At 36.7% G+C, this 24,742-nt stretch overlaps 2 protein-coding genes across 2 annotated transcripts in view; one reads left to right on the top strand and one right to left on the bottom strand.

The window, feature by feature from the left end:
* The first annotated feature begins 904 nt into the window (after positions 1-904).
* On the top strand, positions 905-20,834 carry sergef (secretion regulating guanine nucleotide exchange factor). The gene is made up of 11 exons (XM_079810399.1): positions 905-986; positions 1,176-1,311; positions 1,495-1,650; positions 1,839-1,933; positions 2,023-2,083; positions 3,447-3,560; positions 3,761-3,823; positions 3,910-4,068; positions 4,156-4,298; positions 13,458-13,494; positions 19,430-20,834. The coding sequence occupies exons 1-11, from the start codon at positions 945-947 to the stop codon at positions 19,612-19,614; spliced, it is 1,191 nt and encodes a 396-aa protein (XP_079666525.1). The 5' UTR covers positions 905-944; the 3' UTR covers positions 19,615-20,834.
* The window catches only part of kcnc1b (potassium voltage-gated channel, Shaw-related subfamily, member 1b), a 31,484-nt gene continuing 27,048 nt past the window's right edge, over positions 20,307-24,742 (bottom strand). The window contains exon 4 of the mRNA XM_079810398.1: positions 20,307-21,751. Within this exon, the coding sequence (XP_079666524.1) occupies positions 21,642-21,751 (110 nt within the window). The 3' untranslated portion in view covers positions 20,307-21,641. The remainder of the gene's footprint in view (positions 21,752-24,742) is intronic.

Here is a 24,742-nt window from a genome sequence, read left to right as displayed (position 1 = left end):
TTTGTTTTAAATATTGACCATGAATTTAGTTTTTTTTATATCAAATATAGAACATTATTATATTTTTATATAATACAATTAATTAATAATAAATTAATTCATTATTGTGATTATTATTATTAAAATATCAATATATAGTATTTGTCTTAATAGCTATATATTATGCATATAATAGTATTATAATTTGTTTGAACAAATATAGATAAGTAATAAATTAATTTACTATTGTAATTAAATTTTTTAATATAAATATAATAATATATAGTTATTTGTAGCTATTATGTATATAATAGTATTACCATTTGTTTCAACAAATATAGATACAAATATATTTTAATATCAGGTAGAATATTTTAATAAAATGTGTCTTGCATTTAATATTAAGTAGAATATTTTAATAAAATGTGTGTCTTGCATTTAATATTAAGTAGAATATTTTAATAAAATGCGTGTCTTGCATTTAATATTAAGTAGAATATTTTAATAAAATGTGTCTTGTATTTAATATTAAGTAGAATATTTTAATAAAATGTGTCTTGCATTTAATATCAAGTAGAATATTTTAATAAAATGTGTGTCTTGTATTTAATATTAAGTAGAATATTTTATAAAATGTGTGTCTTGTATTTAATATTAATTAGAATATTTTAATAAAATGTGTGTCTTGTATTTAATATTAAGTAGAATATTTTAATAAAATGTGTGTCTTGTATTTAATATTAATTAGAATATTTTAATAAAATGTGTGTCTTGTATTTAATATTAAGTAGAATATTTTAATAAAATGTGTGTCTTGTATTTAATATAATGAGAAGCAACGCCCGAGCCGCTAAGCCCCGCCCACTTTGGAATGCATATTATTTGCGTTCTACCCACTAATATTTCAGGAAACCTGTGACGTTTCATGATTTTAAGGCGATGTCATCAATTCGCGTCTAAATCTGATGGAAGGAGCTCAGCTGTCAGAATGTGTACTTTACACCTGGGTGAGCTTTATTTAGCCTACTTCTCATTACACAAAACGTGCAGTAATGGTGCCAGTCTACACTCCTCATATCCACGAGAATACGTTTTTAAGATTTTGTAACAGTATAAATTATCATAAGCAGTCTCAAATAATTACAGCCTACAAAAACAACGCTTCCTGATCAATAAAGAGTGATTTCGTGTCGCAGGGAGCCAACAGCTACGGGCAGCTGGGACAGGGGCACGCGGAAGACCGAGCCGGGCCGCGGCGTGCAGACGCCGGACTGCAGCCAGAGCAGGTCCGCTGGATAACCGGAGGAGGCGGTCACTCGGCTGTCATCACTGGTTAGCTGGCCTATAACACTATTAAAAATAATGGATATTAATGCTAGCAATCTGAAAGGACACGTCGTTTGAATTAGTCAAATAATCCTCAAACTATTTCTGTATTTGCTTACCTTTATTTATGGATCAATGCCGCGCTCTAGTGGACACGTTGAAGTATGACAACAACATTTCTCCACCCAGACTCAGGTGACCTGCTGATGTGTGGACACAACCACAAAGGTCAGTTAGGGCTCAGTCACACTTCAGAGGTCATAACCTTTCAACCCTGCCCTTTGTCTGGGTGCAGAAGAGTTCAGCAGGTGTCCTGTGGTTGGGACTTCTCTATTATCCTGACAGGTGAGTGGCATCAAATATTCTGGTCTCAGTGTCACGAGACCAGCGATTGAAAAATAAAAGCGCTTGGGGATATTGCAGACATCGATTATATTTTTTATTTGAGTGGTTCTGTCTAGAGTTTGATTAGATCAAGTGCGCTTAGACTAGATTCAGTGCTGAATAACTGACATCTGATCTGTGTCTGTCAGGTGACGCTCAGGTCTTGGTGTGCGGCTCTAATGCTTTTGGACAGCTTGGTGTCTCACCAAGGATATCACACTCAGCAGAACCTTTACACGTGAAGGTGGGAGACCATAATGAGACTCTTGCTTGCATAATAGTTTGTGTGTGTGTGAGGATTGTAGTAAAGTTATGCTTATGTTCTGCTTGCAGACACTGAATGAACCTGTAACTAGTGTGGCTGCTGGGCTCAGACACGCATTAGCAAGTACAGGTATTACTTGTGACTATATATAATAAATATAAAATCTATAAATTAGTTTTAGGTTACATTTTATAATTAACATGATCTTTTTCTAATTATTATAATTTAAATGTTATAATATGTCTTTAAATGAGTATATATGTACATTTATTTTAAATTCTGAAAATCAATATAGATTTTTATATTAAATATAAGAAATAATTTTAAATTTAATAGTATAATTTTATTATTTATTTAATATAAATAGATTTTTACCTATTTTTTAGAGCAAATATATGATATACCAAGATTTAAAGCAAATATAAATATATACATATTCATGCAAATAATTTAACATATTTTATATTTTACATACCTGTACATATAATTAAATATTCAATTGTAATATTAAATGTATAATAAAATGTATTTTATATTAGTTTTTTTTCAACATTTAAAACAAACAATAATATTAAAGTGTAATTAATATATAATTAGAATATTAAATATAAAATTAAGCATTTTAATTTGTTCAGTACTTAAAACAAATATGTAGGCCTATATTTGTTTTGAATATTACATTTAAATGGATTGCATTTTATTTTACATTTACATTTAAAATTCTAATTACATATTAAATATTTTTAATATTATTATTTTAAATATATTAAACATTTTATATGAATTATAATTTAATATTATTATTTGTTTTAAATATTGGAAGAAAAAAAATATAAATGTATATATTGAATAATTCTAAAATATATTGCAATATTTTAATTTAATATTTTAATACTATTTAATTATATATACAGGTATTCCATATGAATATGTACAAGAAATATACATTTGTTTAATACTTTATATTTAATAAGATATTTTTTGTAATGATTATAATGTTAATATGTATATTTGATTTAAATATTGAAAGTTTTATATCAAATGGATTAAATAATTGTATATTTCATATAATTTTATAATTATAATTCATTTAAATATCATGATAATCAATTATTCGTCTTGGTTGGTATATATGTATATTTGTTTTGAATATTAAACATTGAAAAATTCTAATTACATATGACATATATTTTAATAGCATTTTAAATATATAAAACAAACAATTATAAAAAAAATTTAAATTAGATATTAAATATATTTTAACAGTATAACTGACATTTAATTGTGTGTGTGTGTGTGTGTGTGTGTGTGTGTGTGTGTGTGTGTGTGTGTGTGTGTGTGTGTGTGTGTGTGTGTGTGTGTGTGTGTGTGTGTGTGTGTGTGTGTGTGTGTGTGTGTGTGTGTGTGTGTGTGTGTGTGTGTGTGTGTGTGTGTGTGTGTGTGTGTGTGTGTGTGTGTGTGTGTGTGTGTGTGTGTGTGTGTGTGTCTAAAGCATCAGGTTGTGTTTATCAGTGGGGAACTGGCCTGTCGAGTCACGCTAAGAGAATGTTGAGTCCCCAACCTGTTCCTGCGCATCTATCCTCTAAGGAGCCCTGCCTCGTCCCGGGTAACATTCACACACACACACACACACACACACACACACACAGTTGCTCTTAAAGCTAAATCAACTCACTACACAAAATACACAATATATATTAAATCTTACGAAATGCATCTTAATCCTATTTATTAGTTTACCTCATTAATATCTGTTAAATGATATATTTAATTTAGCAGTTATTTATAGCACTTTCTGATCTGCAGGGTTAGATCATGTGACCCCACAGAAGGTAGTTGCAGGCTCCACCCACTGCATTTGTTTGACAGGTGAGTATTTATCAAACAAATCAGATCTTCTGATTGGTCAGGATGGAGACAAAAGATTGTACAGTTTAAATCCCACATGTCTACAGTCAAAGGTGACGTGTTCCTCTGGGGCAGCAATAAACATGGTCAGCTGGTCAGCGAGAGTCTCTTCCTGCCCCTTCCTGTGGCTTTGGATCGATCTCTGCTGCGGGGCGAGAGAGTGACCGATGTTCACAGCGGCTGGACGCACCTTGTCGCAAAAACAGGTGAGTCATACTACACACAATCTCACACAAATCTTTATTATTGCTTTTTTCTGGTGATACTGTTTACGATGTAATATCTATTTGCAGAGAGTGGCCGGGTCTTCACATGGGGCAGATCCAATTACGGACAGCTAGGACGGACCAATCAGGGTACGGAAAAAGAGCCTGATGTTTCTGGCCAAACCACAAGCCGCCCCATCGAGGTTAAAGCTTTATTTGGAGCAACACAGGTATGATATCAGCCATATACTGTGGTCAAAGTATTCATATACTCTAAAAGTAGCCATAAACTGTTTAGTAGTGATTTTACCATGGATATATCGAAGTAAATTGACTAAAACCCTGTTAACTGAGGTAAAATCACTTATCGTGAAATGGCAATAAATACAGTATGATCAAATATATCAACATTCAATAAATAGTAATACTTATCAAATAAATATGGAAGCCCATTTAAAAAGTCACATAAAGAGTCATGCTTTGGTAACTCATAATTTTAAGATGAATAATTAAAATGATGACATAAATTGATATTATTAGATAAAAAGTCCTAATTATTAAATAAAAATTGAAATTATATGATTTAAAAAGTCAAAATGATGACTTAATAAATCATAATTATGATTAAAAAGTTGAAATTATGAGATCAAAATTATGATACACTGTCATATTGAGATTTTGATATTGTAATATTTGAGATCAAATTTATGATATGCTACGTCACATAATGAGATAAAAAAAATTTAATTGAGACAATTATGAAATTAAAAATTGAAATTATGAGATGTCAAAATTTTGAGATAAAGTCAATATTATGATATACTAAGTCATATTACAAGATTAAAAAAATGTAATTATGATAAAAAATGTCAAAATGATGATAAACTAAATCATAATAATGAGATAAATTAAAGTTATGAGAAAACAAAAATCTAAATTATGAGAAAGTCAATATTATGATGGTCAAAATTATTATAAAAATTTAAATAATGAGATTAATCAAAATTATGATATACTAAATAATATTACGAGATTAAAAATAAATAATTATGAGATTAGAAATGTCAAAATGATGGCAAACTAAATCATAATTATGAGATAAATTAAAGTTATGAAATAACAAAAATCTAAATTATGAGAAAGTCAATATTATGATGGTCAAAATTATGATAAAAATTTAAATAATGAGATTAATCAAAATTATGATATACTAAATAATATTACGAGATTAAAAATAAATAATTATGAGATTAAAAATGTCAAAATTATGAGAGTTTAAGTTATGATATACTAAGTTATATTATAAATCGAAACTGCGAGATAAAAAATGTAAATGATATAAATCAATTTTGATTCATTATGATATTAAAAAATTCCTGAGTCTTAAAAAATTTAAATTATGATCAAATATTGATGTCATAATTTTGACTTGGTATGTAATAATTTTTACTTTTTAATATAATAATTATTGTAATGAATCATGTCATAATTATGAGTTACCAAAGCATGATTTTTTTTTTCTTATGCTGTGGAAATGAGCTTCCAAACAAATGTTCTTAACTCATAGGCAAGAGAATGCAGTATGTAATGTCTTCCAGTAGGGGGTGAAAACACTGTCCACTCCCACAATTCTTTCTCGCATCCTGCCCAGAGACACCGTGTTGATTTGAATTGAAGGTCATCACTTATACCTTAGAGAATGCAGCATCTGTGCGCATACTTATGGAAGAGAAGACTCAATGACACCGTGTTTTATACTCAATCTCAGGTTTTACGTGTTTGGTGAGTCACCGAACCTTGAAATGAAAGAACATCCTTCAGATGCGAGTGAAACGAGACATTTGGCATTTACGTCTTTTTGCATTGTTTTTGTCAAGTTCAAGTTGGTGCACAAGAGGGACACGTTGTCCAGAACACGGTCTAGACACTGTCATGGCTGCTAAACATATTTCTCTATGTCAGATCTCCTTGCGTGACTTTGTTTTGCACTCTCGCTACTCTCTGCCAGGTCGATGGGCCTCATGTCATTTTTAATCCTCAAAAGTTGCTTATGCTACAATGTCCTGGCACCGGCGACCCGTCCGCACGGCGTATGTTGATGAAGGAAACGAGGACGATATCCTCTATAACACCTCAGGAGGGAGGGAGGAAGTGTAGAAGGGTCTGGGGACACATTTAGCCTTCAGTGACTAACGGAATATAAAGTTTTAAGAGCTGAATTGTGGTTGACGGAAAGACCTTGCCTGAGGCTTAAAGGAACAGTTCTGATGTCATTGACTCGCCCTTGTGTCGTTCTAAACTTCACTAAAATTTAAACTATAAAATATATATAATACTAAAATAAGGTCATTATTTACTGATACATTCCTGTAAGCTGCTCATTCATGCAAGGAGTTGAACCCGAGATATGAATCAGTTCGATTTGTGAATAAATCAGTTAGACCACTTTCGTTAACCGGATCTTAAAAATATCTGACTCAAAAGAGCGATTTAATGACAAATTGGACATCGCTGCTTAGCCAATGAACTCGAATGAACAGTCTAAAGAGAGCTAGGACTGATATTAACATTTTTAATTAATGATACCTTAAATTTTAGTGGAATATACACTGATCTGGCATAACATTATGACCAGGTGAAGTGAATAACACTGATTATCTCTTCATCACGGCACTTGTTAGTGGGTGGGATATATTAGGCAGCAAGTGAACATTTTGTCCTCAAAGTCGATGTGTTAGAAGCAGGAAAAATGGGCAAGAGTAAGGATTTGAGCGAGTTTGACGAGGGCCAAATTGTGATGGCTAGACGACTGGGTCAGAGCATCTCCAAAACTGCAGCTCTTATGGGGTGTTCCCGGTCTGCAGTGGTCAGTATCTATCAAAAGTGTCAAGCCAAGGCACTCGGATTTATGAAAAGTATAAAAAGCTTTTATTTCATTATGACTTAAGCATTTAAAAACAAGTAGAAACCCACACACACACCAATGTCAGCCCACAAGCCAATGGCAAGCCTTCATCAGGGAGTCTAGTTTAAAAACAAGTTTCTAATTGCTTTTAAATGCTTAAGCCACAATTAAATAAAGGATTTTTATACTTTTCATAAACCCAAGTGCCTTGGCTTGATACCTTTAGTGAGTCGGATTGTCCCTACCCAAAGAGCACCGGGACACTGATTTTACATGGGGAGCGAAGGCTGGCCTGTGCAGTCAAAACAAACATCTTGGTTCCAGATACCACAACACACTTTCAGGGTTCTAGTGGAGTCCATGTCTTGACGGGTCCATGTCTTGATTGGTGTATTGTATCGGGCAATACGGGCAAGTTTTATGATACTTTAATGCTGCTTTTTTTTCCTTTTTGAATCTTTACTTAGTACGTGTAAAAGTGTAAAAGTACACTTTAAATACCCGGATGATGCACTTAAAGGGAAATTTGCTGTTAATTTACTCACCCTTTACTTAGTACGTCATAATTTAGATTTTTATCCAATAATTATGATTATGATTATGAATCATGTCATAATTATGATTTACCAAAGCAAAGACAATTTGATTGGTCCGAACAGCTCTGGTTCCAGCATAGTTGCTCCACAACAGATTAAGTCCAGACCGAACTTCCCAGCCTCAAATGTTGTGGGCGGGGCTAAATTCAGCTGGCATCCAGGCTAGCCTTATATTATAGTGGAATATACACTCTAAAAAAAAAAAGGTTCTATATTGCACCAAAAATGGTTCTTGGCTCATAATCATAGGGGAACCTTTTTTAGTGCTATATAGCACCAATTTTGGTGCTTCAGAGGTTCTTCAGCGGTTCTTCAGAGGTTCTTCACCGGTTCTTTGACTAAGGTGCTATATAGCACCTCTGAAGAACCACTGAAGCACCAAAATTGGTGCTATATAGCACTAAAAAAGGTTCCCCTATGATTACGAGCCTTTTTTTTTAGAGTGTACACTCACCTAAAGGATTATTAGGAACACCTGTTCAATTTCTCATTAATGCAATTATCTAATCAACCAATCACATGGCAGTTGCTTCAATGCATTTAGGGGTGTGGTCCTGGTCAAGACAATCTCCTGAACTCCAAACTGAATGTCAGAATGGGAAAGAAAGGTGATATAAGCAATTTTGAGTGTGGCATGGTTGTTGGTGCCAGACGGGCCGGTCTGATCAGTTACTGGGATTTTCACGCACAACCATTTCTAGGGTTTACAAAGAATGGTGTGAAAAGGGAAAAACATCCAGTATGCGGCAGTCCTGTGGGCAAAAATGCTAGAGGTCAGAGGAGAATGGGCCGACTGATTCAAGCTGATAGAAGAGCAACTTTGACTGAAATAACCACTCGTTACAACCGAGGTATGCAGCAAAGCATTTGTGAAGCCACAACACGCACAACCTTGAGGCGGATGGGCTACAACAGCAGAAGACCCCACCGGGTACTACTCATCTCCACTACAAATAGGAAAAAGAGGCTACAATTTGCACGAGCTCACCAAAGTTGGACAGTTGAAGACTGGAAAAATGTTGCCTGGTCTGATGAGTCTCGATTTCTGTTGAGACATTCAGATGGTAGAGTCAGAATTTGGCGTAAACAGAATGAGAACATGGATCCATCATGCCTTGTTACCACTGTGCAGGCTGGTGGTGGTGGTGTAATGGTGTGGGGGATGTTTTCTTGGCACACTTTAGGCCCCTTAGTGCCAATTGGGCATCGTTTAAATGCCACGGCCTACCTGAGCATTGTTTCTGACCATGTCCATCCCTTTATGACCACCATGTACCCATCCTCTGATGGCTACTTCCAGCAGGATAATGCACCATGTCACAAAGCTCGAATCATTTCAAAATGGTTTCTTGAACATGACAATGAGTTCACTGTACTAAAATGGCCCCCACAGTCACCAGATCTCAACCCAATAGAGCATCTTTGGGATGTGGTGGAACGGGAGCTTCGTGCCCTGGATGTGCATCCCACAAATCTCCATCAACTGCAAGATGCTATCCTATCAATATATGCCAACATTTTTAAAGAATGCTTTCAGCACCTTGTTGAATCAATGCCACGTAGAATTAAGGCAGTTCTGAAGGCGAAAGGGGGTCAAACACAGTATTAGTATGGTGTTCCTAATAATCCTTTAGGTGAGTGTATTGTATGAGTCAAATGTGTGACTTTTATGTTACTTTTATGTCCTTTTTGAATCTTAGTAGTCTCAAGGTGCGTTCCAATTCATGTACTTATGCACTATTCTATGATGTTGTGTAGTTTAAATAGTGCGAGTAGTGTAACAAAGTACACTTTCAATACCTGGATGATGCACTTAAAGGGATAGTTCACCCAAAAATGAAAATTTGCTGTTAATTTACTCACCCTCCGTTTATCCAAGATGCATGTAGGTGTCTTTTTTTCTTCGGTATTGAAGCTTTTTAGTTGAAACTGTTGCCCTTGGTGATTCATATAATACAAGTCAGCTGCTACCGTCACTTTGAGAATTAAAAAATCATATACAGGCAAAACAAAATTAATACCTGTGGCTCGTGATGATACATTGAGGTCTTATGAAGTGAAATGATCGGTCTGTGCAAGAAACTGAACACTATTTACAATTACCTCAGCCTTGGCAAATGGTCCTGCGCGTTCACAGCAGTCGGGAGCGCGAGGTAATAATCTTCAGTTTCTTGCACAGATCGATCGTTTAGCTTCATTTCGACCTCAATCTATCGTCAGGAGAAGCTGCTGTTTAGACTTCAAATCAATTGTTCCCACCCCCTAAAAGCATGTTGGCCAATCATGGGGAAGTTGGCATCTTCACTAGCTCCAGACTGTAAGATTTCCTATCAGTAGATGAAACATAATACTGTGCTCTAAAAATGACTGTGTTCCTTCCTGGATACGGAGCTGAACTCCCAGTAATGGGTAGTGTAATTTCTTAAAATGAGTTTGTTCACACATGAAAGTGCAGCCGACGGTCTGTTTCACACATACGCCCAGAGCGCTGGAGTCTCGCTGTCTGTGTCGGAGCTCCCACAGTGCAGTGCTGTACCTGAGGCTTCATCACAGCGCCTGAACATGTCTGCTGTGGGACGCCTCGTTCTGCACTTCATTATCAAAGGCACATGGGAACAACTGTATCTAAATAAACAGCTGTAGGCACTGACTAGGATCTCAGTGTTCAATATCCGATATTTAGAAAATATCAATTATATACAATATATTTTATTATTCATTTTATAATGTTATTATAAGATTTTGATGAGCAGCAAATCATATTAGAATGATTTCTGAAGGGTCATGTGACACTGAAGTCTGGAGTAATGATGATATTCAGCTTTGATCACAGGAATAAATTACATTTTAAAATATATTCAAATAGAAAACAGTTATTTTACGTTTTAATAATATTTCACAATATTACAGTTTTGTTGTATTTTTAATAAAATAAATGCAGCCTTGGTGAGCAGAAGAGACTTCTAAAAACATCAAAAATCTTACAGCTCAAAAACTTTTGAACTGCAGTGTATATACACAGTATATAATAGGTAATTATTAATTAAATACATAGAACTTGTATTTATTTTATTTTCATATTTGACTTTATATTTTATAATATTAATTATAAATATTAAATAATTATATAAATTATGTATATATGGTATTAAATAAATTAAATATATAGTTAATTATATATTACATAATATTAATTGTGCATATATGTGCGTGTGTGTTTATGTATTTTAAAATTGAACAAAATGTAATAACAAATTGCATTTACTTTATATTTTACTTTAAATGTTGTATTAATTATAAATAATATAAATGTATTATATATGGTATTAATTAATTATTAATTAAATTAAATTAATTAATTAAATACAGTGGTGTGTGTGTGTGTGTGTGTGTGCGTATATATATATGAGAGAGAGAGAGAGAGAGAGAGAGAGAGAGAGAGAGAGAGAGAGGTATAATAATGGCAGGTTTTTTGTTTCTCAAGCAGATTGGTGAAAGTTCATTTGAAGGAATGGTTTTGACAGAAATGTAAATTATGAATGAATTATCACTAATATTGTTATTAAAAATTATTAAAAAAATTATTTATTTATCTTCATGTCATTCTAAGCACAAATTATGTTACTTCATTTAATTTATACTATTTGTATTTATATGTATATCATTGTTTTTGCTTAATATTCTTTGTTCATTATTTATAAAAAATATATTGTATTATTTCATAGTATTAAGATGCTTTGAATTGCAATAATTGTGCTTTTGGTTGGTTGTTTCACATGTCAGTCAGATGGTTGAATTGTGTCTAAGAGGGTGTTGATAGTCGATTTACAGTCTGTAGTAGTCTCTGCCAGATCATACCGATTTATGCTGATAGTCATAAGCCTAGCTATGCAAGACTGTGTTTAGTCTGCATGTCGTAGCATTCCTCGCTACTGATCTGACAGCAGTCCTCAATGGATTGGACAGTCCCTGTCCTCTGTCCAAAAGCTGTTTTGACTGGCTGTGTGTTGTTTTTGTGTGGTGTGGGGTCAGCTGGGGACTGCTGGGTGGATGTGGGGTTGTTTTGTTGGTGATGGCGAGGGAAACGGACAGATCAGGACAGATCATCGTTGTGGAGTCTGACAGGAGACTCCTGCTTTTGTTTGTATCTGCAAAAGACCTTGCTTTGTACTATCAATATTAGTTGACACAAAGTCCACAGCGGATGCGAGCAGAATGTCCTAGTGCATCAAAACTAAATTGTTCCCATAGCAGTCATCATTGCAATTTGATTCCTGTGATATTCATTATGTGTTTAAATGACCATTACATCACCATCACATATTTTGTATGGTTTGTACAAGCATATCATCTACTCATTCAGATATTTTGTTTATAACTGTGTGTGTGTAGCATATATATATATATATATCCATTTGAAGCAATATTACTTTAATTTAATTCAAGAAATGTTCTGTAACTTATTCTAAGTATTATATATATATAATAATGCATAGTTAAATTTTCATAGATAATTCTAAATGAATACAGATACACTGTAAAAAAAAAAATCAGGTCTCCAATTGAAAATGTTCTAGTGACTGATCACATCTAAATTTTTTAGTTGGCCAAATTGAATTTCTGTGAATTAAATTGCATCAATTCACAGAAATTGAATTTGGCCAACTAAAAAAATTTAGATGTGATCAGTCACTAGAACATTTTGAATTGGAGACCTGATTTTTTTTTACAGTGTAGTTGTTTTGTTTCTTACTATATTTATGTCCATTTAAACAATTATTAAAAAAAATATATATATCTTTTTTAATAACACATTAGTTCATATTATATTCAATGAGTGCTTTACATATATATTTTTAAATAATCATAAATAATATAAAATAAACACAAAACAGATGCACAAGAAATAAAAATGGCAATAAAAGCAAAAATAGAGACAATTTTAAATATAATACATATTAAAAATATATATAATACATAAAAAGAGAAATACATAAAATATTTAAGAAATCATTTTAAATAAACAAATACAAATGGAAATATTCTATATATTATTCAACATTTATAAAGAAATATATCTGTTTATTCTAAATTTGTTTCTAATTGTATGTATATCCATTTAAATCAATACTGAAATTAATATAATGCTCAATTTACATAATATTCTGTAAATTAATAAATAAATGGATGTATTCTAATACGATACAATATATAATATAAAAATACTTTAATACATTTAACAAATTATTCTCAATTAATAAATACATTAAAATATATATATTATATTCAAAATTAATTATAAATGATTCTTAATGTGTTCCCTTATGTAAACAGCTGTTAAGTGACTATTTTATCGGCCATTAAACAAGAGAGGTTTCAAGATTCTTTCAGGCCCAGCAGCTCTGCTGCCATTTCCCATAATGCACTGGTATAATTTCCACTAATCCGAGCGTGTTTGTGTGGACAGCATCCTCCCAGCTCTGGCAGACAGCATTAGCGATGTGTTTTTATCCACCAGCAGCCCATTTCCTCTAAATAACGAGCTCTGATCACCTAACATTAATAAACCAACCAGAAACGCCCGGTCACCCACTCACATCCTCACTGGTCGTCATGGTAACGGACATATGACTCCAGCATCGGGGCCGGTTGTGTGTTTGTGTTTGTGTAATCACCCCTCCTCACCCCGAGTCCTCGTACCCGCTTCCCAGCAGGGAATGTTCGATTCAGGCATCCCATTACATGCACAGAGAGAGAGAGAGTGATTCTACAGTGTGTGTGAGACGTGAGTCAAACCGAGGTCTGTTGGTCATCTGTCAGTGATTATTGTGTTTGGACTGGGATGTAATGGGTGTTTTCTCACAAATGTACCTTTTGTTTTTTTGCAGATTGCATGCGGATCTGAACACAACTTGGCTGTTGTGGGTGAGTACAATGATATTGGGTGTTTTTAGTGCTATTATGGCACGGGGCATTTTATTTTATTTTGTTTTTATAACATAAGCATGCATGAGTCTTTGCACAGATTACTCTGTGAATATGTTAGGAATGTTTGCAGTATGTAGTCTCCATGGCAACACCTGTTGTCTTCATGTATCCGATGGCCCGTCCAAGGCCTCCGTCACACACTCAGAGAGCGGAGTACTGAGAATCAATCATTGCCGCCCATCAGAAAAACAAATGTCAAGCTGTGATGTGCTCGAGATGCACAAAATCAGGGGGTTTCTGTGAGCATTGTCGGGGGAATCTCACAAAGAACATGTTCAGGTCATCGTTCACAAAAAAAAAAATTGTGGGACACTTTTTGCCATTGAGATGACTTGGAAAAAGTGTCCCACTTACCCTGAATTCGCCATATATATGGCCTATAGGTTTCCTGACAGCCTGCAGATTCTCTCGTGCGCCGAGGTTCATCACATATACAGTTTCCATGGCAATAATTCTACAGTATCTATATGTGTAAAGTAGCTTATTATGGGATGTGACTGCTCTGACATTGAGCTGGGTGAGAAAAAAAGACAGGATTAAAAGAGAGTAAGCCAGCATTTTGAGATTTCACTAAGCCTGATGGCCAGAATTAACTGTGGAACCAGCTCCGGCTTCTGTACTGTTGAGACTTCAGTGTCTGGATTTCAGTAATAGGACATTTTCAGCACTGCGTCTTTAGCATTAGTAGAGATGAGTATCTGTTGCTGGAGTAATTAAGCCGCCGCTCTGTGCTGTGATCTTTACTGCTATCATAGAAGGATGCCGGGAATTAGTCCCTGTGCCTTTGTGTAAAGGCATCAGAGGGAAATGAGCAATCACTGAATAAGAAATGAAGTTATTAATGTGATAGAAGCTATTTCCTTTGCTTTCCATTTGTTAATTTCCCAACAACTCAACAGAGAGAAAAAAAGTAAGACCATTGACTAATTGCAGTTCATGCAGTTTGTTTAAAACTTTAAAACTGCCTTCTTGCTCCTTGCCTCACGTTATTGTAATATTATTCTGTTGGATTTTATCAAAAGGAAAGATGAATTAATATTTTGCATAAAGGAAACAAGGCCTTATTTTTGGATCACTAAGATTTTTTGCATTATTATTATTATTATTATTATGACCCCCAAATTATCATTACCATAATGAAAATAATATTATATTTAGATATTTTGTGCATACATTAACTTGAAATTAACTTTTTTGCTCACCAGCCACTTTGGCAAGTTACTAGCCGCTCAGGATTTTCACTGGCCACAATTTTGACATCGATACCATGGGGAAAAACTGCCATATAGATATTTTTATATTATCTGGCATAATTTTCTGCTGTCACTTTAAGACCGGACACACAGATCCATTATAAAGTTACACATGCGTTTTCTTTCTCAACTGTTTACATTCACTTAAAACATTATTGACTGTGTTTACGTGAATACTCGCCAAGACGGGCATTTTGACATTATTTTGTGTGTGTTTAAGCGCAATAAGCAGCAAAAAATAACTAAATTTAGCACTGAGAGGCGGCTTTATAAGCGCACTTTGGGTGTGAGCACAAAATCTGTGAAAATCAATAAAATTATGCGCAATACGCGCAATCCCACATCGAAATTCAAGCCCTGTAACACCAACAATATTCATCTGAAGCAAATGAAACGAGTGAGGGGAGGCGGGTTTGTGTATCACTCGCTGTCAGGGAGATGAGAAAGCAGGAAAGTGCAGCTGGTATCGTGTATCTATTATGCAGTAAATGAGTATTTGGAAGCATTTCAGTATATCGATATGTATCTCAAAATCTATATTTTTCCAGATGCCTTAACCCTTAAAGACCTAGAACATTTTTGGGGCGCCTCTACTTTTCTTTGTTTTTCTCACCCATTCTAGCAGTTAGCATCAAGTGTCATATATCATTTTAAACAGGAGAACCTGGCGTTTCCATCTAGCTCATTTGAAGTCCCAATTTTACATTTATTTAGTCTGAGAATGGATTAAATTAATAGAATTTTAAGAAAAACGTCAGCAAAAATGTTAGGGGTTGGGGTGGGGGGGTTGCTAATGATCAACAATTGTTTTTTGTTTGCCTCAAGGGAACAACCCACATATGTTTCCTTGACGAATCGATGCTGAAGATTTTGATGACGCATCCACACTCACTACGGAGCCTTTGAATGATCAATCGCGAGAAATGCTTCTAAAAAGCTGAGATTCTCCTCTTTACGGTGCATTTTACAGCATACAGATTGGATTAGCGGTTTAAAAGTTATTAAACATTTTAGAACGATAGTTATTTTTAGCCGCGGGCGGCTGTCTCTGTCTTTAAGGGTTTACCTATTTATCTATTAATTTAACCAGCAGCCATATCACCCTGTAGCCCAAGACTGGTTTACCACTGAAGCTAAGCAGGGCTGAGCCTGGTCAGTACCTGGATGGGAGACCAACTGGGAAAACTAGGTTGCTGCTGGGAGAGGTGTTAGTGAGGCCAGCAGGGGGTGCTCACCCTGTGGTCTGTGTGGGTCCTAACGCCCCAGTATAGTGATGGAGACACTATACTGGAACAAGCACCGTCCTTCAGATGAGACGTTAAACCGAGGTCCTGACTCTCTGTGGTCATTAAAAATCCTAGGATGTCCTTCGATAAAGAGTAGGGGTGTAACCCCGGCATCCTGTCCAAATTTGCCCATTGGCCCCTGTCCATCCTGGCCTCCTATTCATCCCCATTGGCTTCATCACTCTGTCTCCTCTCCACCAATCAGCTGGTGTGTGGTGAGCGTTCTGGCGCAATATGGCTGCCGTCGCATAATCCATGTGGATGCTGCACATTGGTGGTGGTTGAGGAGATTCCCCCCTTCTATGTGTAAAGCACTTTGAGTGCCTAGAAAAGCGGTATATACATGTAACAAATTATTATTATTATTATTATTACAAATGATTAACTACAATTGAAAAATTTATATATATTATATATAAAATTCAACCTGCCAAAGTGGCTAGTTGGAGTAACCGCGTTACCAGTAGGGAGAACCAGTAGGAGCAGATCAATGCAAGTGGTGCTGGGGAAGGTGGAGGGCTAGGAAAACTCTTATGGCGAGTTGAGTTAAACTACTGTCAGGATTTACTAAAGACACTGAAATTAGCGCTGAAAGGGCGCGGACAGGGTTATTTTTGAGGCTGATCTTATTGCATATGCAATTTAGGAGTTTCCCTTTCAGACTCAACATTTATGGGAGGAGAGTTTTTCAATGAATCGGGCAAGGTGATTTACTAAGATTTACGCTCATTAATTTACTGGTGTTTGCGCCATTATTTACCACCCCAAAAAAAGCATGTCTTAAACCAGACGGTTAGTTGCGTCCTCTTGATGGATTGTTAGCGGCATTAGTAAATCACACGCAGAACTTTTGTGCTCTCACGGATTGTGCTCTCACGCTAATTTGCCCTGTTTAATAAATCTGACCTTATAGTAGTGAGAATGATATTTTGTGTGCTACTGTAATCAGAATACCCTTCTTTTACATTTGGTGTGAAATACAATCCAGACATTTCTATTTCACCCAGTGACTGTCCAAATCAACTGACTCACAACAATATGGTGCAGTTTTTTCTCTCTAAATTCAAGGTAACTTGAAGAAGCTTACCTTGAAAAGAAGCATTGATGATTGCTAAAGAAGTATTCGTTTCTTGGGGAACTTGAGGTTTATCTTTTGTTCCTTTGTGCGATGCACCCTTGAGATGGCGGGTTCAAAACCATGACGTCTCATGGCACAAGAGAGCAAATGAATAACATCTCAACATGCTTTGGGAATCATTTTGCATTCTCTAAACACGCACGGCTCTTCTCAGAGGACGTTGTGGCATTTCCGTCTTTAAATGACATTAAATAGGTATAGGGACGCTGACACAGTGCATATTTACACCAGTGACCATGTGAATCAGACAGCCACGTCTTCTTTTATTTCATTATTTCTCTTGTCTAGATCAGTATGCTGTTCTATATGTTTCTATGGTCTGTAAGTGTGTTACTATGGGAACAGTTTTGATGTGCATCACTGACTGAACACAGTATAGCTCTTGTGTTGCGAATTACACATCATCCACGCTCAAAGACAATGTATTGGACGAAACCATTTTTTTATGTTCACATTGTTATTGTCATGCACAAGGGTCTTACTTGTCTTTTTTGGGTGAACATAAATTATTTTATATTTTGTTCGTAGTTCCGCATAATTGTAGCCCACTTACAGACAAGAATACAAGGAATTTATAAAGACGTATCTGTTAAAAGTGTTACAGTGAATAGGGGAGTGTGGGAGAAACGGGTGGGGGTGGGGGGGGGAGGCGACAAAATGAGTTACCCTTGAGAAAGCATGCTAGCTCCTGGTTGCCGTGGCGACGAAACCTGTTATGTAACCATGTCGCCGTGGCACATGCTTCCATGGCGATGCAGGCTTGACCACACCCACCAGCTGGACGTGCTAGAGGTGTTCAAGTCTACAACGTCTCTGTTAGACTACAGGAGGGCTGAATGATTCAGTGTGATGTGTAGAGAAACCTGCTTCATGGGGCCTTTTTCATTCAGAATATTTTTTAACGTCCCAGTGACTTTTTTTTTAATAGATTTTTTTCAAATGGATTTTGTAGACTCTTTTAGCAAAAATGTTAGCTGTGAATCGAACCAGTGACTAATTTGAATCTGCCTGTCTATCTTGTCTGTCTGGCTGTCTGCCTGTCTATCTGTCTGCCTGTCTGTCTATCTGCCTGTCTGTCTGTCTATCTGCCTGTTTGTCTATCTGTGTGTCTGCCTGCCTGTCTATCTGCCTGTCTATCTGTCTATCTGCCTGTTTGTCTATCTGTCTGTCTGCCTGCCTGTCTGTCTGTCTGTCTGTCTGTCTGTCTATCTGTCTGTCTGTCTGTCTATCTGCCTGTTTGTCTATCTGTGTGTCTGCCTGCCTGTCTATCTGCCTGTCTATCTGCCTGTTTGTCTATCTGTCTGTCTGCCTGCCTGTCTGTCTATCTGTCTGTCTGTCTGTCTGTCTATCTGCCTGTTTGTCTATCTGCCTGTCTGTCTATCTATATATCTGTCTGTCTGCCTGTTTGTCTATCTGTCTATCTGTCTGTCTGTCTGTCTGCCTGTCTGTCTGTCTGTCTGTCTGTCTGTCTGTCTGCCTGTTTGTTTGTCTGTCTATCTGTCTGCCTGCCTGTCTGTCTATCTATCTATCTATCTATCTATCTATCTATCTATCTATCTATCTATCTATCTATCTATCTATCTATCTATCTATCTATCTATCTATCTATCTATCTATCTATCTATCTATCTATCTATCTATCTATCTATCTATCTATCTATCTATCTATCTATCTATCTATCTATCTATCTATCTGTCTGTCTGGCTGTCTGTCTGTCTGTCTGTCTGTCTGTCTGTCTGGCTGTCTGTCTGGCTGTCTGCCTGCCTCCCTGTCTATCTGTCTGCCTGTTTGTCTGTCTATCTGTCTGTCTGTCTGTCTGTCTGCCTGCCTGTTTGTCTGTCTGTCTGTCTGTCTGTCTGCTTATCTGTCTGTCTACCTTCCTGTCTGCCTGTCTGTCTGTCTGCCTATCTATCTATCTATCTATCTATCTATCTATCTATCTATCTATCTATCTATCTATCTATCTATCTATCTATCTATCTATCTATCTATCTATCTATCTATCTATCTATCTATCTATCTATCTATCTATCTATCTATCTATCTAATCTCTCTGTCTAGCTTTGGATAGATCTTTGGATAAAAGCGTCTGCAAAATGGATAAATGTAAATGTATCTGTCTGCCTGCCTGTCTATTGTTGTAATTTCAAGTTGCAACATTGTCATGGAATATATTGTCACTGTCTCTCTTTAGGGGGTCGGATCTTCTCCTGGGGCTGGAATGAGCACGGAATGTGTGGAGACGGTTCTCTTTGTGACATCACGCAACCACGGCCAGTCCCCGGTCTCAGAGACACTACGGCTCTTCTGATTGGCTGTGGTGCAGGGCATTCAATGACACTATGCAGTTTGAAGAGCAACAAGGATTCTGCAAGCTGAACAGGTTTAAGCGTGTGGCTCTCTCTCTGTTTGCTTACGTTACGGTTTTAATGAATTATTCAGAAAGACCCGTTTAAGCCTTTAAAGGACAGATTTTAGATCAAAGTCTCAGAGATGCAAATACAACCTGCGGATGCACACATTATGCTTATGACCTCAAGAAATTACCCAAAATAAACACTAGGCCTATTTGCAGCTTCATGCAGATATTCATAGCTTAAACGAGAGGCCTTCATCGGTTTTGTTTTCTCCAATTGAATACCTAAAGAGTCAATCTATGTGCATTCACTGATGTATATCGACGTGGACATACTGTCCTTGTGCCTTCGCAACCATTCAGAAAGACTGAAATTCAATGAGGAGAGACAAATTCAATCTGACACTCATTTTCAGAAATTGCCATTCACGCTTCCTTTGCTGTGATCGACTGTCAAGGAACATTTCCTCTGACCTTTCACCTCAGGGACAAAGAGAAAACCATCGAAAATCTGGAGATTTACCGCTAAGAAATGACCTGTCTGAAAACAATCTCCCAGGATACCCAGTGATGGAGTGATAATCTACTAAAGATTGGGAGAGAGAGAGGGGAGGGCGTGTCTTGTGTCTGCACTTGCTTGAAACAAAGCTTGAAAAACCCACAAAACACAAAATCTTTGTTTTAGTGCTTTTTATTATCATAGATTTTTTTTTTTCTCTCTTCAGAAAAAGACACAAAATTGCCTTAACAATGTCAACTCAAACCATCAATGAAAACACCACCTGGTTTTAAATAACTATCCATACTATGCACTGCAATGTGTTGAAAAACACAAGGAACGTCTCACAAAACTGCACAAACGTTTGAGATGCCACCATTTGTCAGGAAGTTCGATGTTCACCGTGTCCAAACTATTCAGTCTCAGACTGTACACTTCTGGAGTTTTATTTGGCAGTGCGCTAGTTTGGTCCCAAAGAATTGGGTTTACTTCACATTTTCACAACAATGAAAAATAAACAAACTTAACACACCTTTCGTGTATATATATATATATTCCATCAATAAACCCTGTATGTTCTTGTTCTCTACAAGGAGTCGTGTTGTTGTACAGTGCAGGATTGTCTCTTGTGAAGGTTTTTATGAAAACCGCTATAATAACGTGGCTTCCAAAATAGCTTGTGTATTCACATTGAATTTTCAAATGCAAACGAAGCATTTATTAAACATTTTTCTCTTCAAACTCAATGATGGTGGTGTCATTCCTTCAAAAATTGTGAGTTTGGTCCCAAAGATGCGCTGACAAGCCTTGGTATTTTACCTTTAAATCCAACACCGCATTCTAACCAGGCGCGACGTCAAATTTTCAGCGTCGTCTTTTTACGCTCAAAGTGAAAATGCTACGCAACATGCCAATCATCAAATATAAATATTTAAGATGAGTTCAATTTTGGACCAATGAGATTCCATTGTGGGCGGAGCTTCCCAGCATGTTTGTCACGCCTGTTTAGGACACGGTGCTTTTCGAAAGTTACCAGCTAAACATGTGAGCTACAAAATATATCAAACTGTCGTTTGTTCTACAGAAAGGAATGTAAAAGTGAACGGTGCAAACAGTGCAAAAGGCATTTCTACATGGTAACTACAGTAGTACAAAATACAAGAAAACAATTGCTATTTTTTTCTCCCTACTCACACATGATCACAGAGCATGTTTTTTTTTCTTCTTTTTTCCCACTGAAATGTGATTGGCGACAGTTTTACAACATTTAAACAACCAAAAACAAACACTTCAACGAGATAAAAGAAAGATTTGCACAACACCAGCACATACAAGCATCGTGTACAGCACTGACACTCACGAACGGAAAAACAACAGGCGCTTCGCACAGCACAATAAACCACAAACGAAACAACTACAGCTTCTCTTGGTCACTGTGCTACATCTACGCTGAATTAATTCTCAGTCACAACTCAAAGAGAAGTGCTAATCTACAACAAACATACGGCACACGCGCGCTCGCTCTCACACACACAAACGCTAAATACGGTATCAGGTGGGGGATGTGGCTTTATGGTTGACACACATAGTGGTTGGTACACCATGGTTCATTACACACACTGACTCGGTCGGTTGTCTGCTTCGGTTGGCGCGCCGGGTCTCTAAAAAAACACGAAGAGAAAACAACAACAACAAACAACAAGGAAAATCATATTAATACACCAAACGGACGGCACAGAAACATGGGGGAGGGGCGGATGGAGAAGGCTGGCGGGACGTTGTCCCTCGAACCGTGCAAGCAAACAGGGTGATGCTCGTCAAGCAGGTGACTATGACCTCCTTTACAGGCTCATGGTAAACTTGAGGTTTTCCCATGCGCTCTCCCATGCTCCAAACTGCATTCATTCAGATCTAGGCGAAGTCTACAGTTTATTTTTAAAGGAATAGTTCACAAAAAAAAAGAAAATTTCCACCCCTTTCCCCAGGCGAAGAGAAATTACGATTTTGGAGAAAAATATCCCAGGATTTTTCTCCATCTACTGCAAGTGAATAGTGCCCAACGTAGACCATTTTTGAAGGTCTAAAATCCATATTTAGCCAGCTTCAAAGTTCACCACATGATCCCAGCTAACGAATATGGGTCTTCTCTTGCAAAACGATCAAATTAAATTATTTTATGTACAATTTTTGACTTGGTCCAGCATTTTCATGAGATGGTTGAGTTCATGATATGAGCCGGGGTCTCCGGCATGGGAGGCTGGCGCTAACAAGCGCAGCCTTTAGCAGCAGCCGCTAGCGTGCCTCATGAGATCAGGGGAGTGAGGTTTACATGCACAACCCTATGTCCGTTACACTCACCCCCCTAAACCTCACTCCCATCCGGGTCACGGCACCAAATGTAGCCCGTCCTACTCAACCTGTTCCTCGCGGGATTCGAACCGGGGTCTCCGACGTGGGAGGCATGCGTGCTAACAACGACACTAAAGACTGCAGCCTCTAGCGGCAGTTGCTAGCGCGCCTCTTGAGATCAGGGGAGTTAGGTTTATACGCACAGCTCTTACTGGCCTATGTCCGCTACAAAAGTAACCATTGTAAAAAAAGTTTTCCATTGTAAATTTCCACCGAAATTACCCTGACAATTTGTCCCAGGAACTCTTTTTCCCTCAGACCTGCTGCTGTCTGCGTTTCCAAAGCGGTCTAAAGTACCGTGAAGATTAGTCCTGTGATCCAGTTCCCACTGGATTTCGTCCTCCGGATATAAGCTGGTATGCTGGTAAATAGCGCTTCAACCCGAGCACGTCCTCGCACCGCTTAAGGAGTTAATAAAGCCTGAACTTAGTCGTCGGTCCATCGGTCATATTTTTTAAACTGCATTGTTGATTCAAATAGCAAACAACTGTTATTGTGCGCACCGCAACAAACTTTTAGGTTGAAATAAAATGCTGCGTGAGCTCAACCAATCAGCATGTTCAGTGCCCAAGTCCCACCCCCGAAAGTTCCTGAACTTTGAAAAAGTACTACCTTGCGAGCAGGGCCGTTTTAAGGGGGAAATCTTTACCCGGAACTTTATTTAGACCCTGGTTCCTGCGGTCGAAACACACCGAGTACCACCCCAAAGTCCCTAGTTCCTGGGGAAAGTTCCCACGGTGGAAACGCGGCTTTAGTTTGGTTTTAGTTCTGAGGTCTCATCTCAGGATCACTACTGCGTAGACCTGGGCTCTAAATTACATAATCTGCAATGACCATTTCTGGCATATTTTGGCGTAATTTTTCTTTGGCTTAACTTTATCTTTCAAATTTTCGGCTGGGGTCATCTTAGTCTACCTTAGGTACCATTCACTTGCATAATGGAGAAAACTCCTGGAATGTTTTCCTCCAAAACCTTAATTTGTCTTCGGCTGTGGAAAGAAAGGCATCTTGGATGAGTAGGGCTTGGGATGAGTAAATAATCAAGACATTTTCATTTTTAGGTGAACAATTCCTTCAATATGATTAACTCATTAGGTCATGCTGTGTTTGGGTTTGTACACAGTGGGACGGTGTGACATGCATGTTAAATGACTTGTGGCATGCTACTGGTGTGCGAAACAGGGCACGGTCACCGCTAGTCCTGCCTCGGCTCTCCTGTTTCAACCTTCTCCGCTTTACCCGGAGGTCACACAGGCTTTCTCTTTGACCTTTCCCACCTTTCAAGATCGAAGTGTGCTTGTGCATCCTTTTAACAGGTCTGAATTATGAGCTAGTAACACTGGTGCATAATTACAACATTTTCTTTTTTTAAATATGGACTGTAAAGTCTAAAAATAGCTGCCATAAAAAAACAGCTCAGTGATAAAGACCGGGTGAAAGATCAAAGAGACATCACAATACAGGCACAGCTTATTGCCAAGCAACTGGGGAGTTATGTATGCATGTTCTGTCAAAGAAAACCAGAGTCTATATACAGATTGGATACAAAATTTATTTCATGCAAGGTTCATATTTACAGGTTTGTCATTCGCATATGTATTTTTTGCATAAAAGTACATGCATTTACCTCTCCCCAAGTAATCCCAAAAGTACATTGATTATTTTCTTTTTTTTTTTTCTGTCAACTGCACAATACATCGATATTGTATATTTTCTGATTGCGTATGATTTGCTACAGTGTTAAATGTTTAAAAATGTGATATACACATGTATGTACTCCAGATAAATCACATTTGAAACTGAATTTATGAAAAATATGGGTTTTGTGGAAAAATAGCTGGTATTGTAATTGAAATTCTGCTGTTTAAATTTGCCTGCTCTGGTTGAGAAAAAGTAAGTTAAAGTGCTCTTTTTTCACTATTTGCATAATAACTTAATTAATTTGTCAAAAAGGCAGATGGTCAACTCAATTGCTGCTACTAACAGATACAAGTGTGTTTAAAACACACCAGAGATAGTTTGGGGAAAGGCAAAAAAATGTCTGCAAAAATAAAATAAAACAATTGCTACATATATTGTATGTCATCGTAAATGATATCATACTCTGCATCAGATATATTTAAAGAAGCTTTGGGTGAAAAAACAGTTTTTTTGTACATATTTTCAATAAACTTACATTGTTTTCTCAGATAGTTTCCCATGCAAGGCATGCAAATGCAAATGAGGTTTCTTCAGTCAAGTTT

The sequence above is a fragment of the Gobio gobio genome, assembly GCF_949357685.1.
Source record: "Gobio gobio genome assembly, chromosome: 25".
Lineage (NCBI taxonomy): Eukaryota > Metazoa > Chordata > Actinopteri > Cypriniformes > Gobionidae > Gobio > Gobio gobio.
This window is presented reverse-complemented; position numbering and strand designations above follow the sequence as displayed.

Excerpts from the sequence above, each read along its gene's own strand:
- sergef (XM_079810399.1), top strand. The coding sequence starts at position 945 with ATGGAAGGAGCTCAGCTGTCAGAATGTGTACTTTACACCTGG. Across the intron at positions 1,312-1,494 it reads TCACTCGGCTGTCATCACTG|ACTCAGGTGACCTGCTGATG; the intron begins GTTAGCTGGCCT and ends TTCTCCACCCAG. Across the intron at positions 2,084-3,446 it reads ACACGCATTAGCAAGTACAG|CATCAGGTTGTGTTTATCAG; the intron begins GTATTACTTGTG and ends GTGTGTCTAAAG.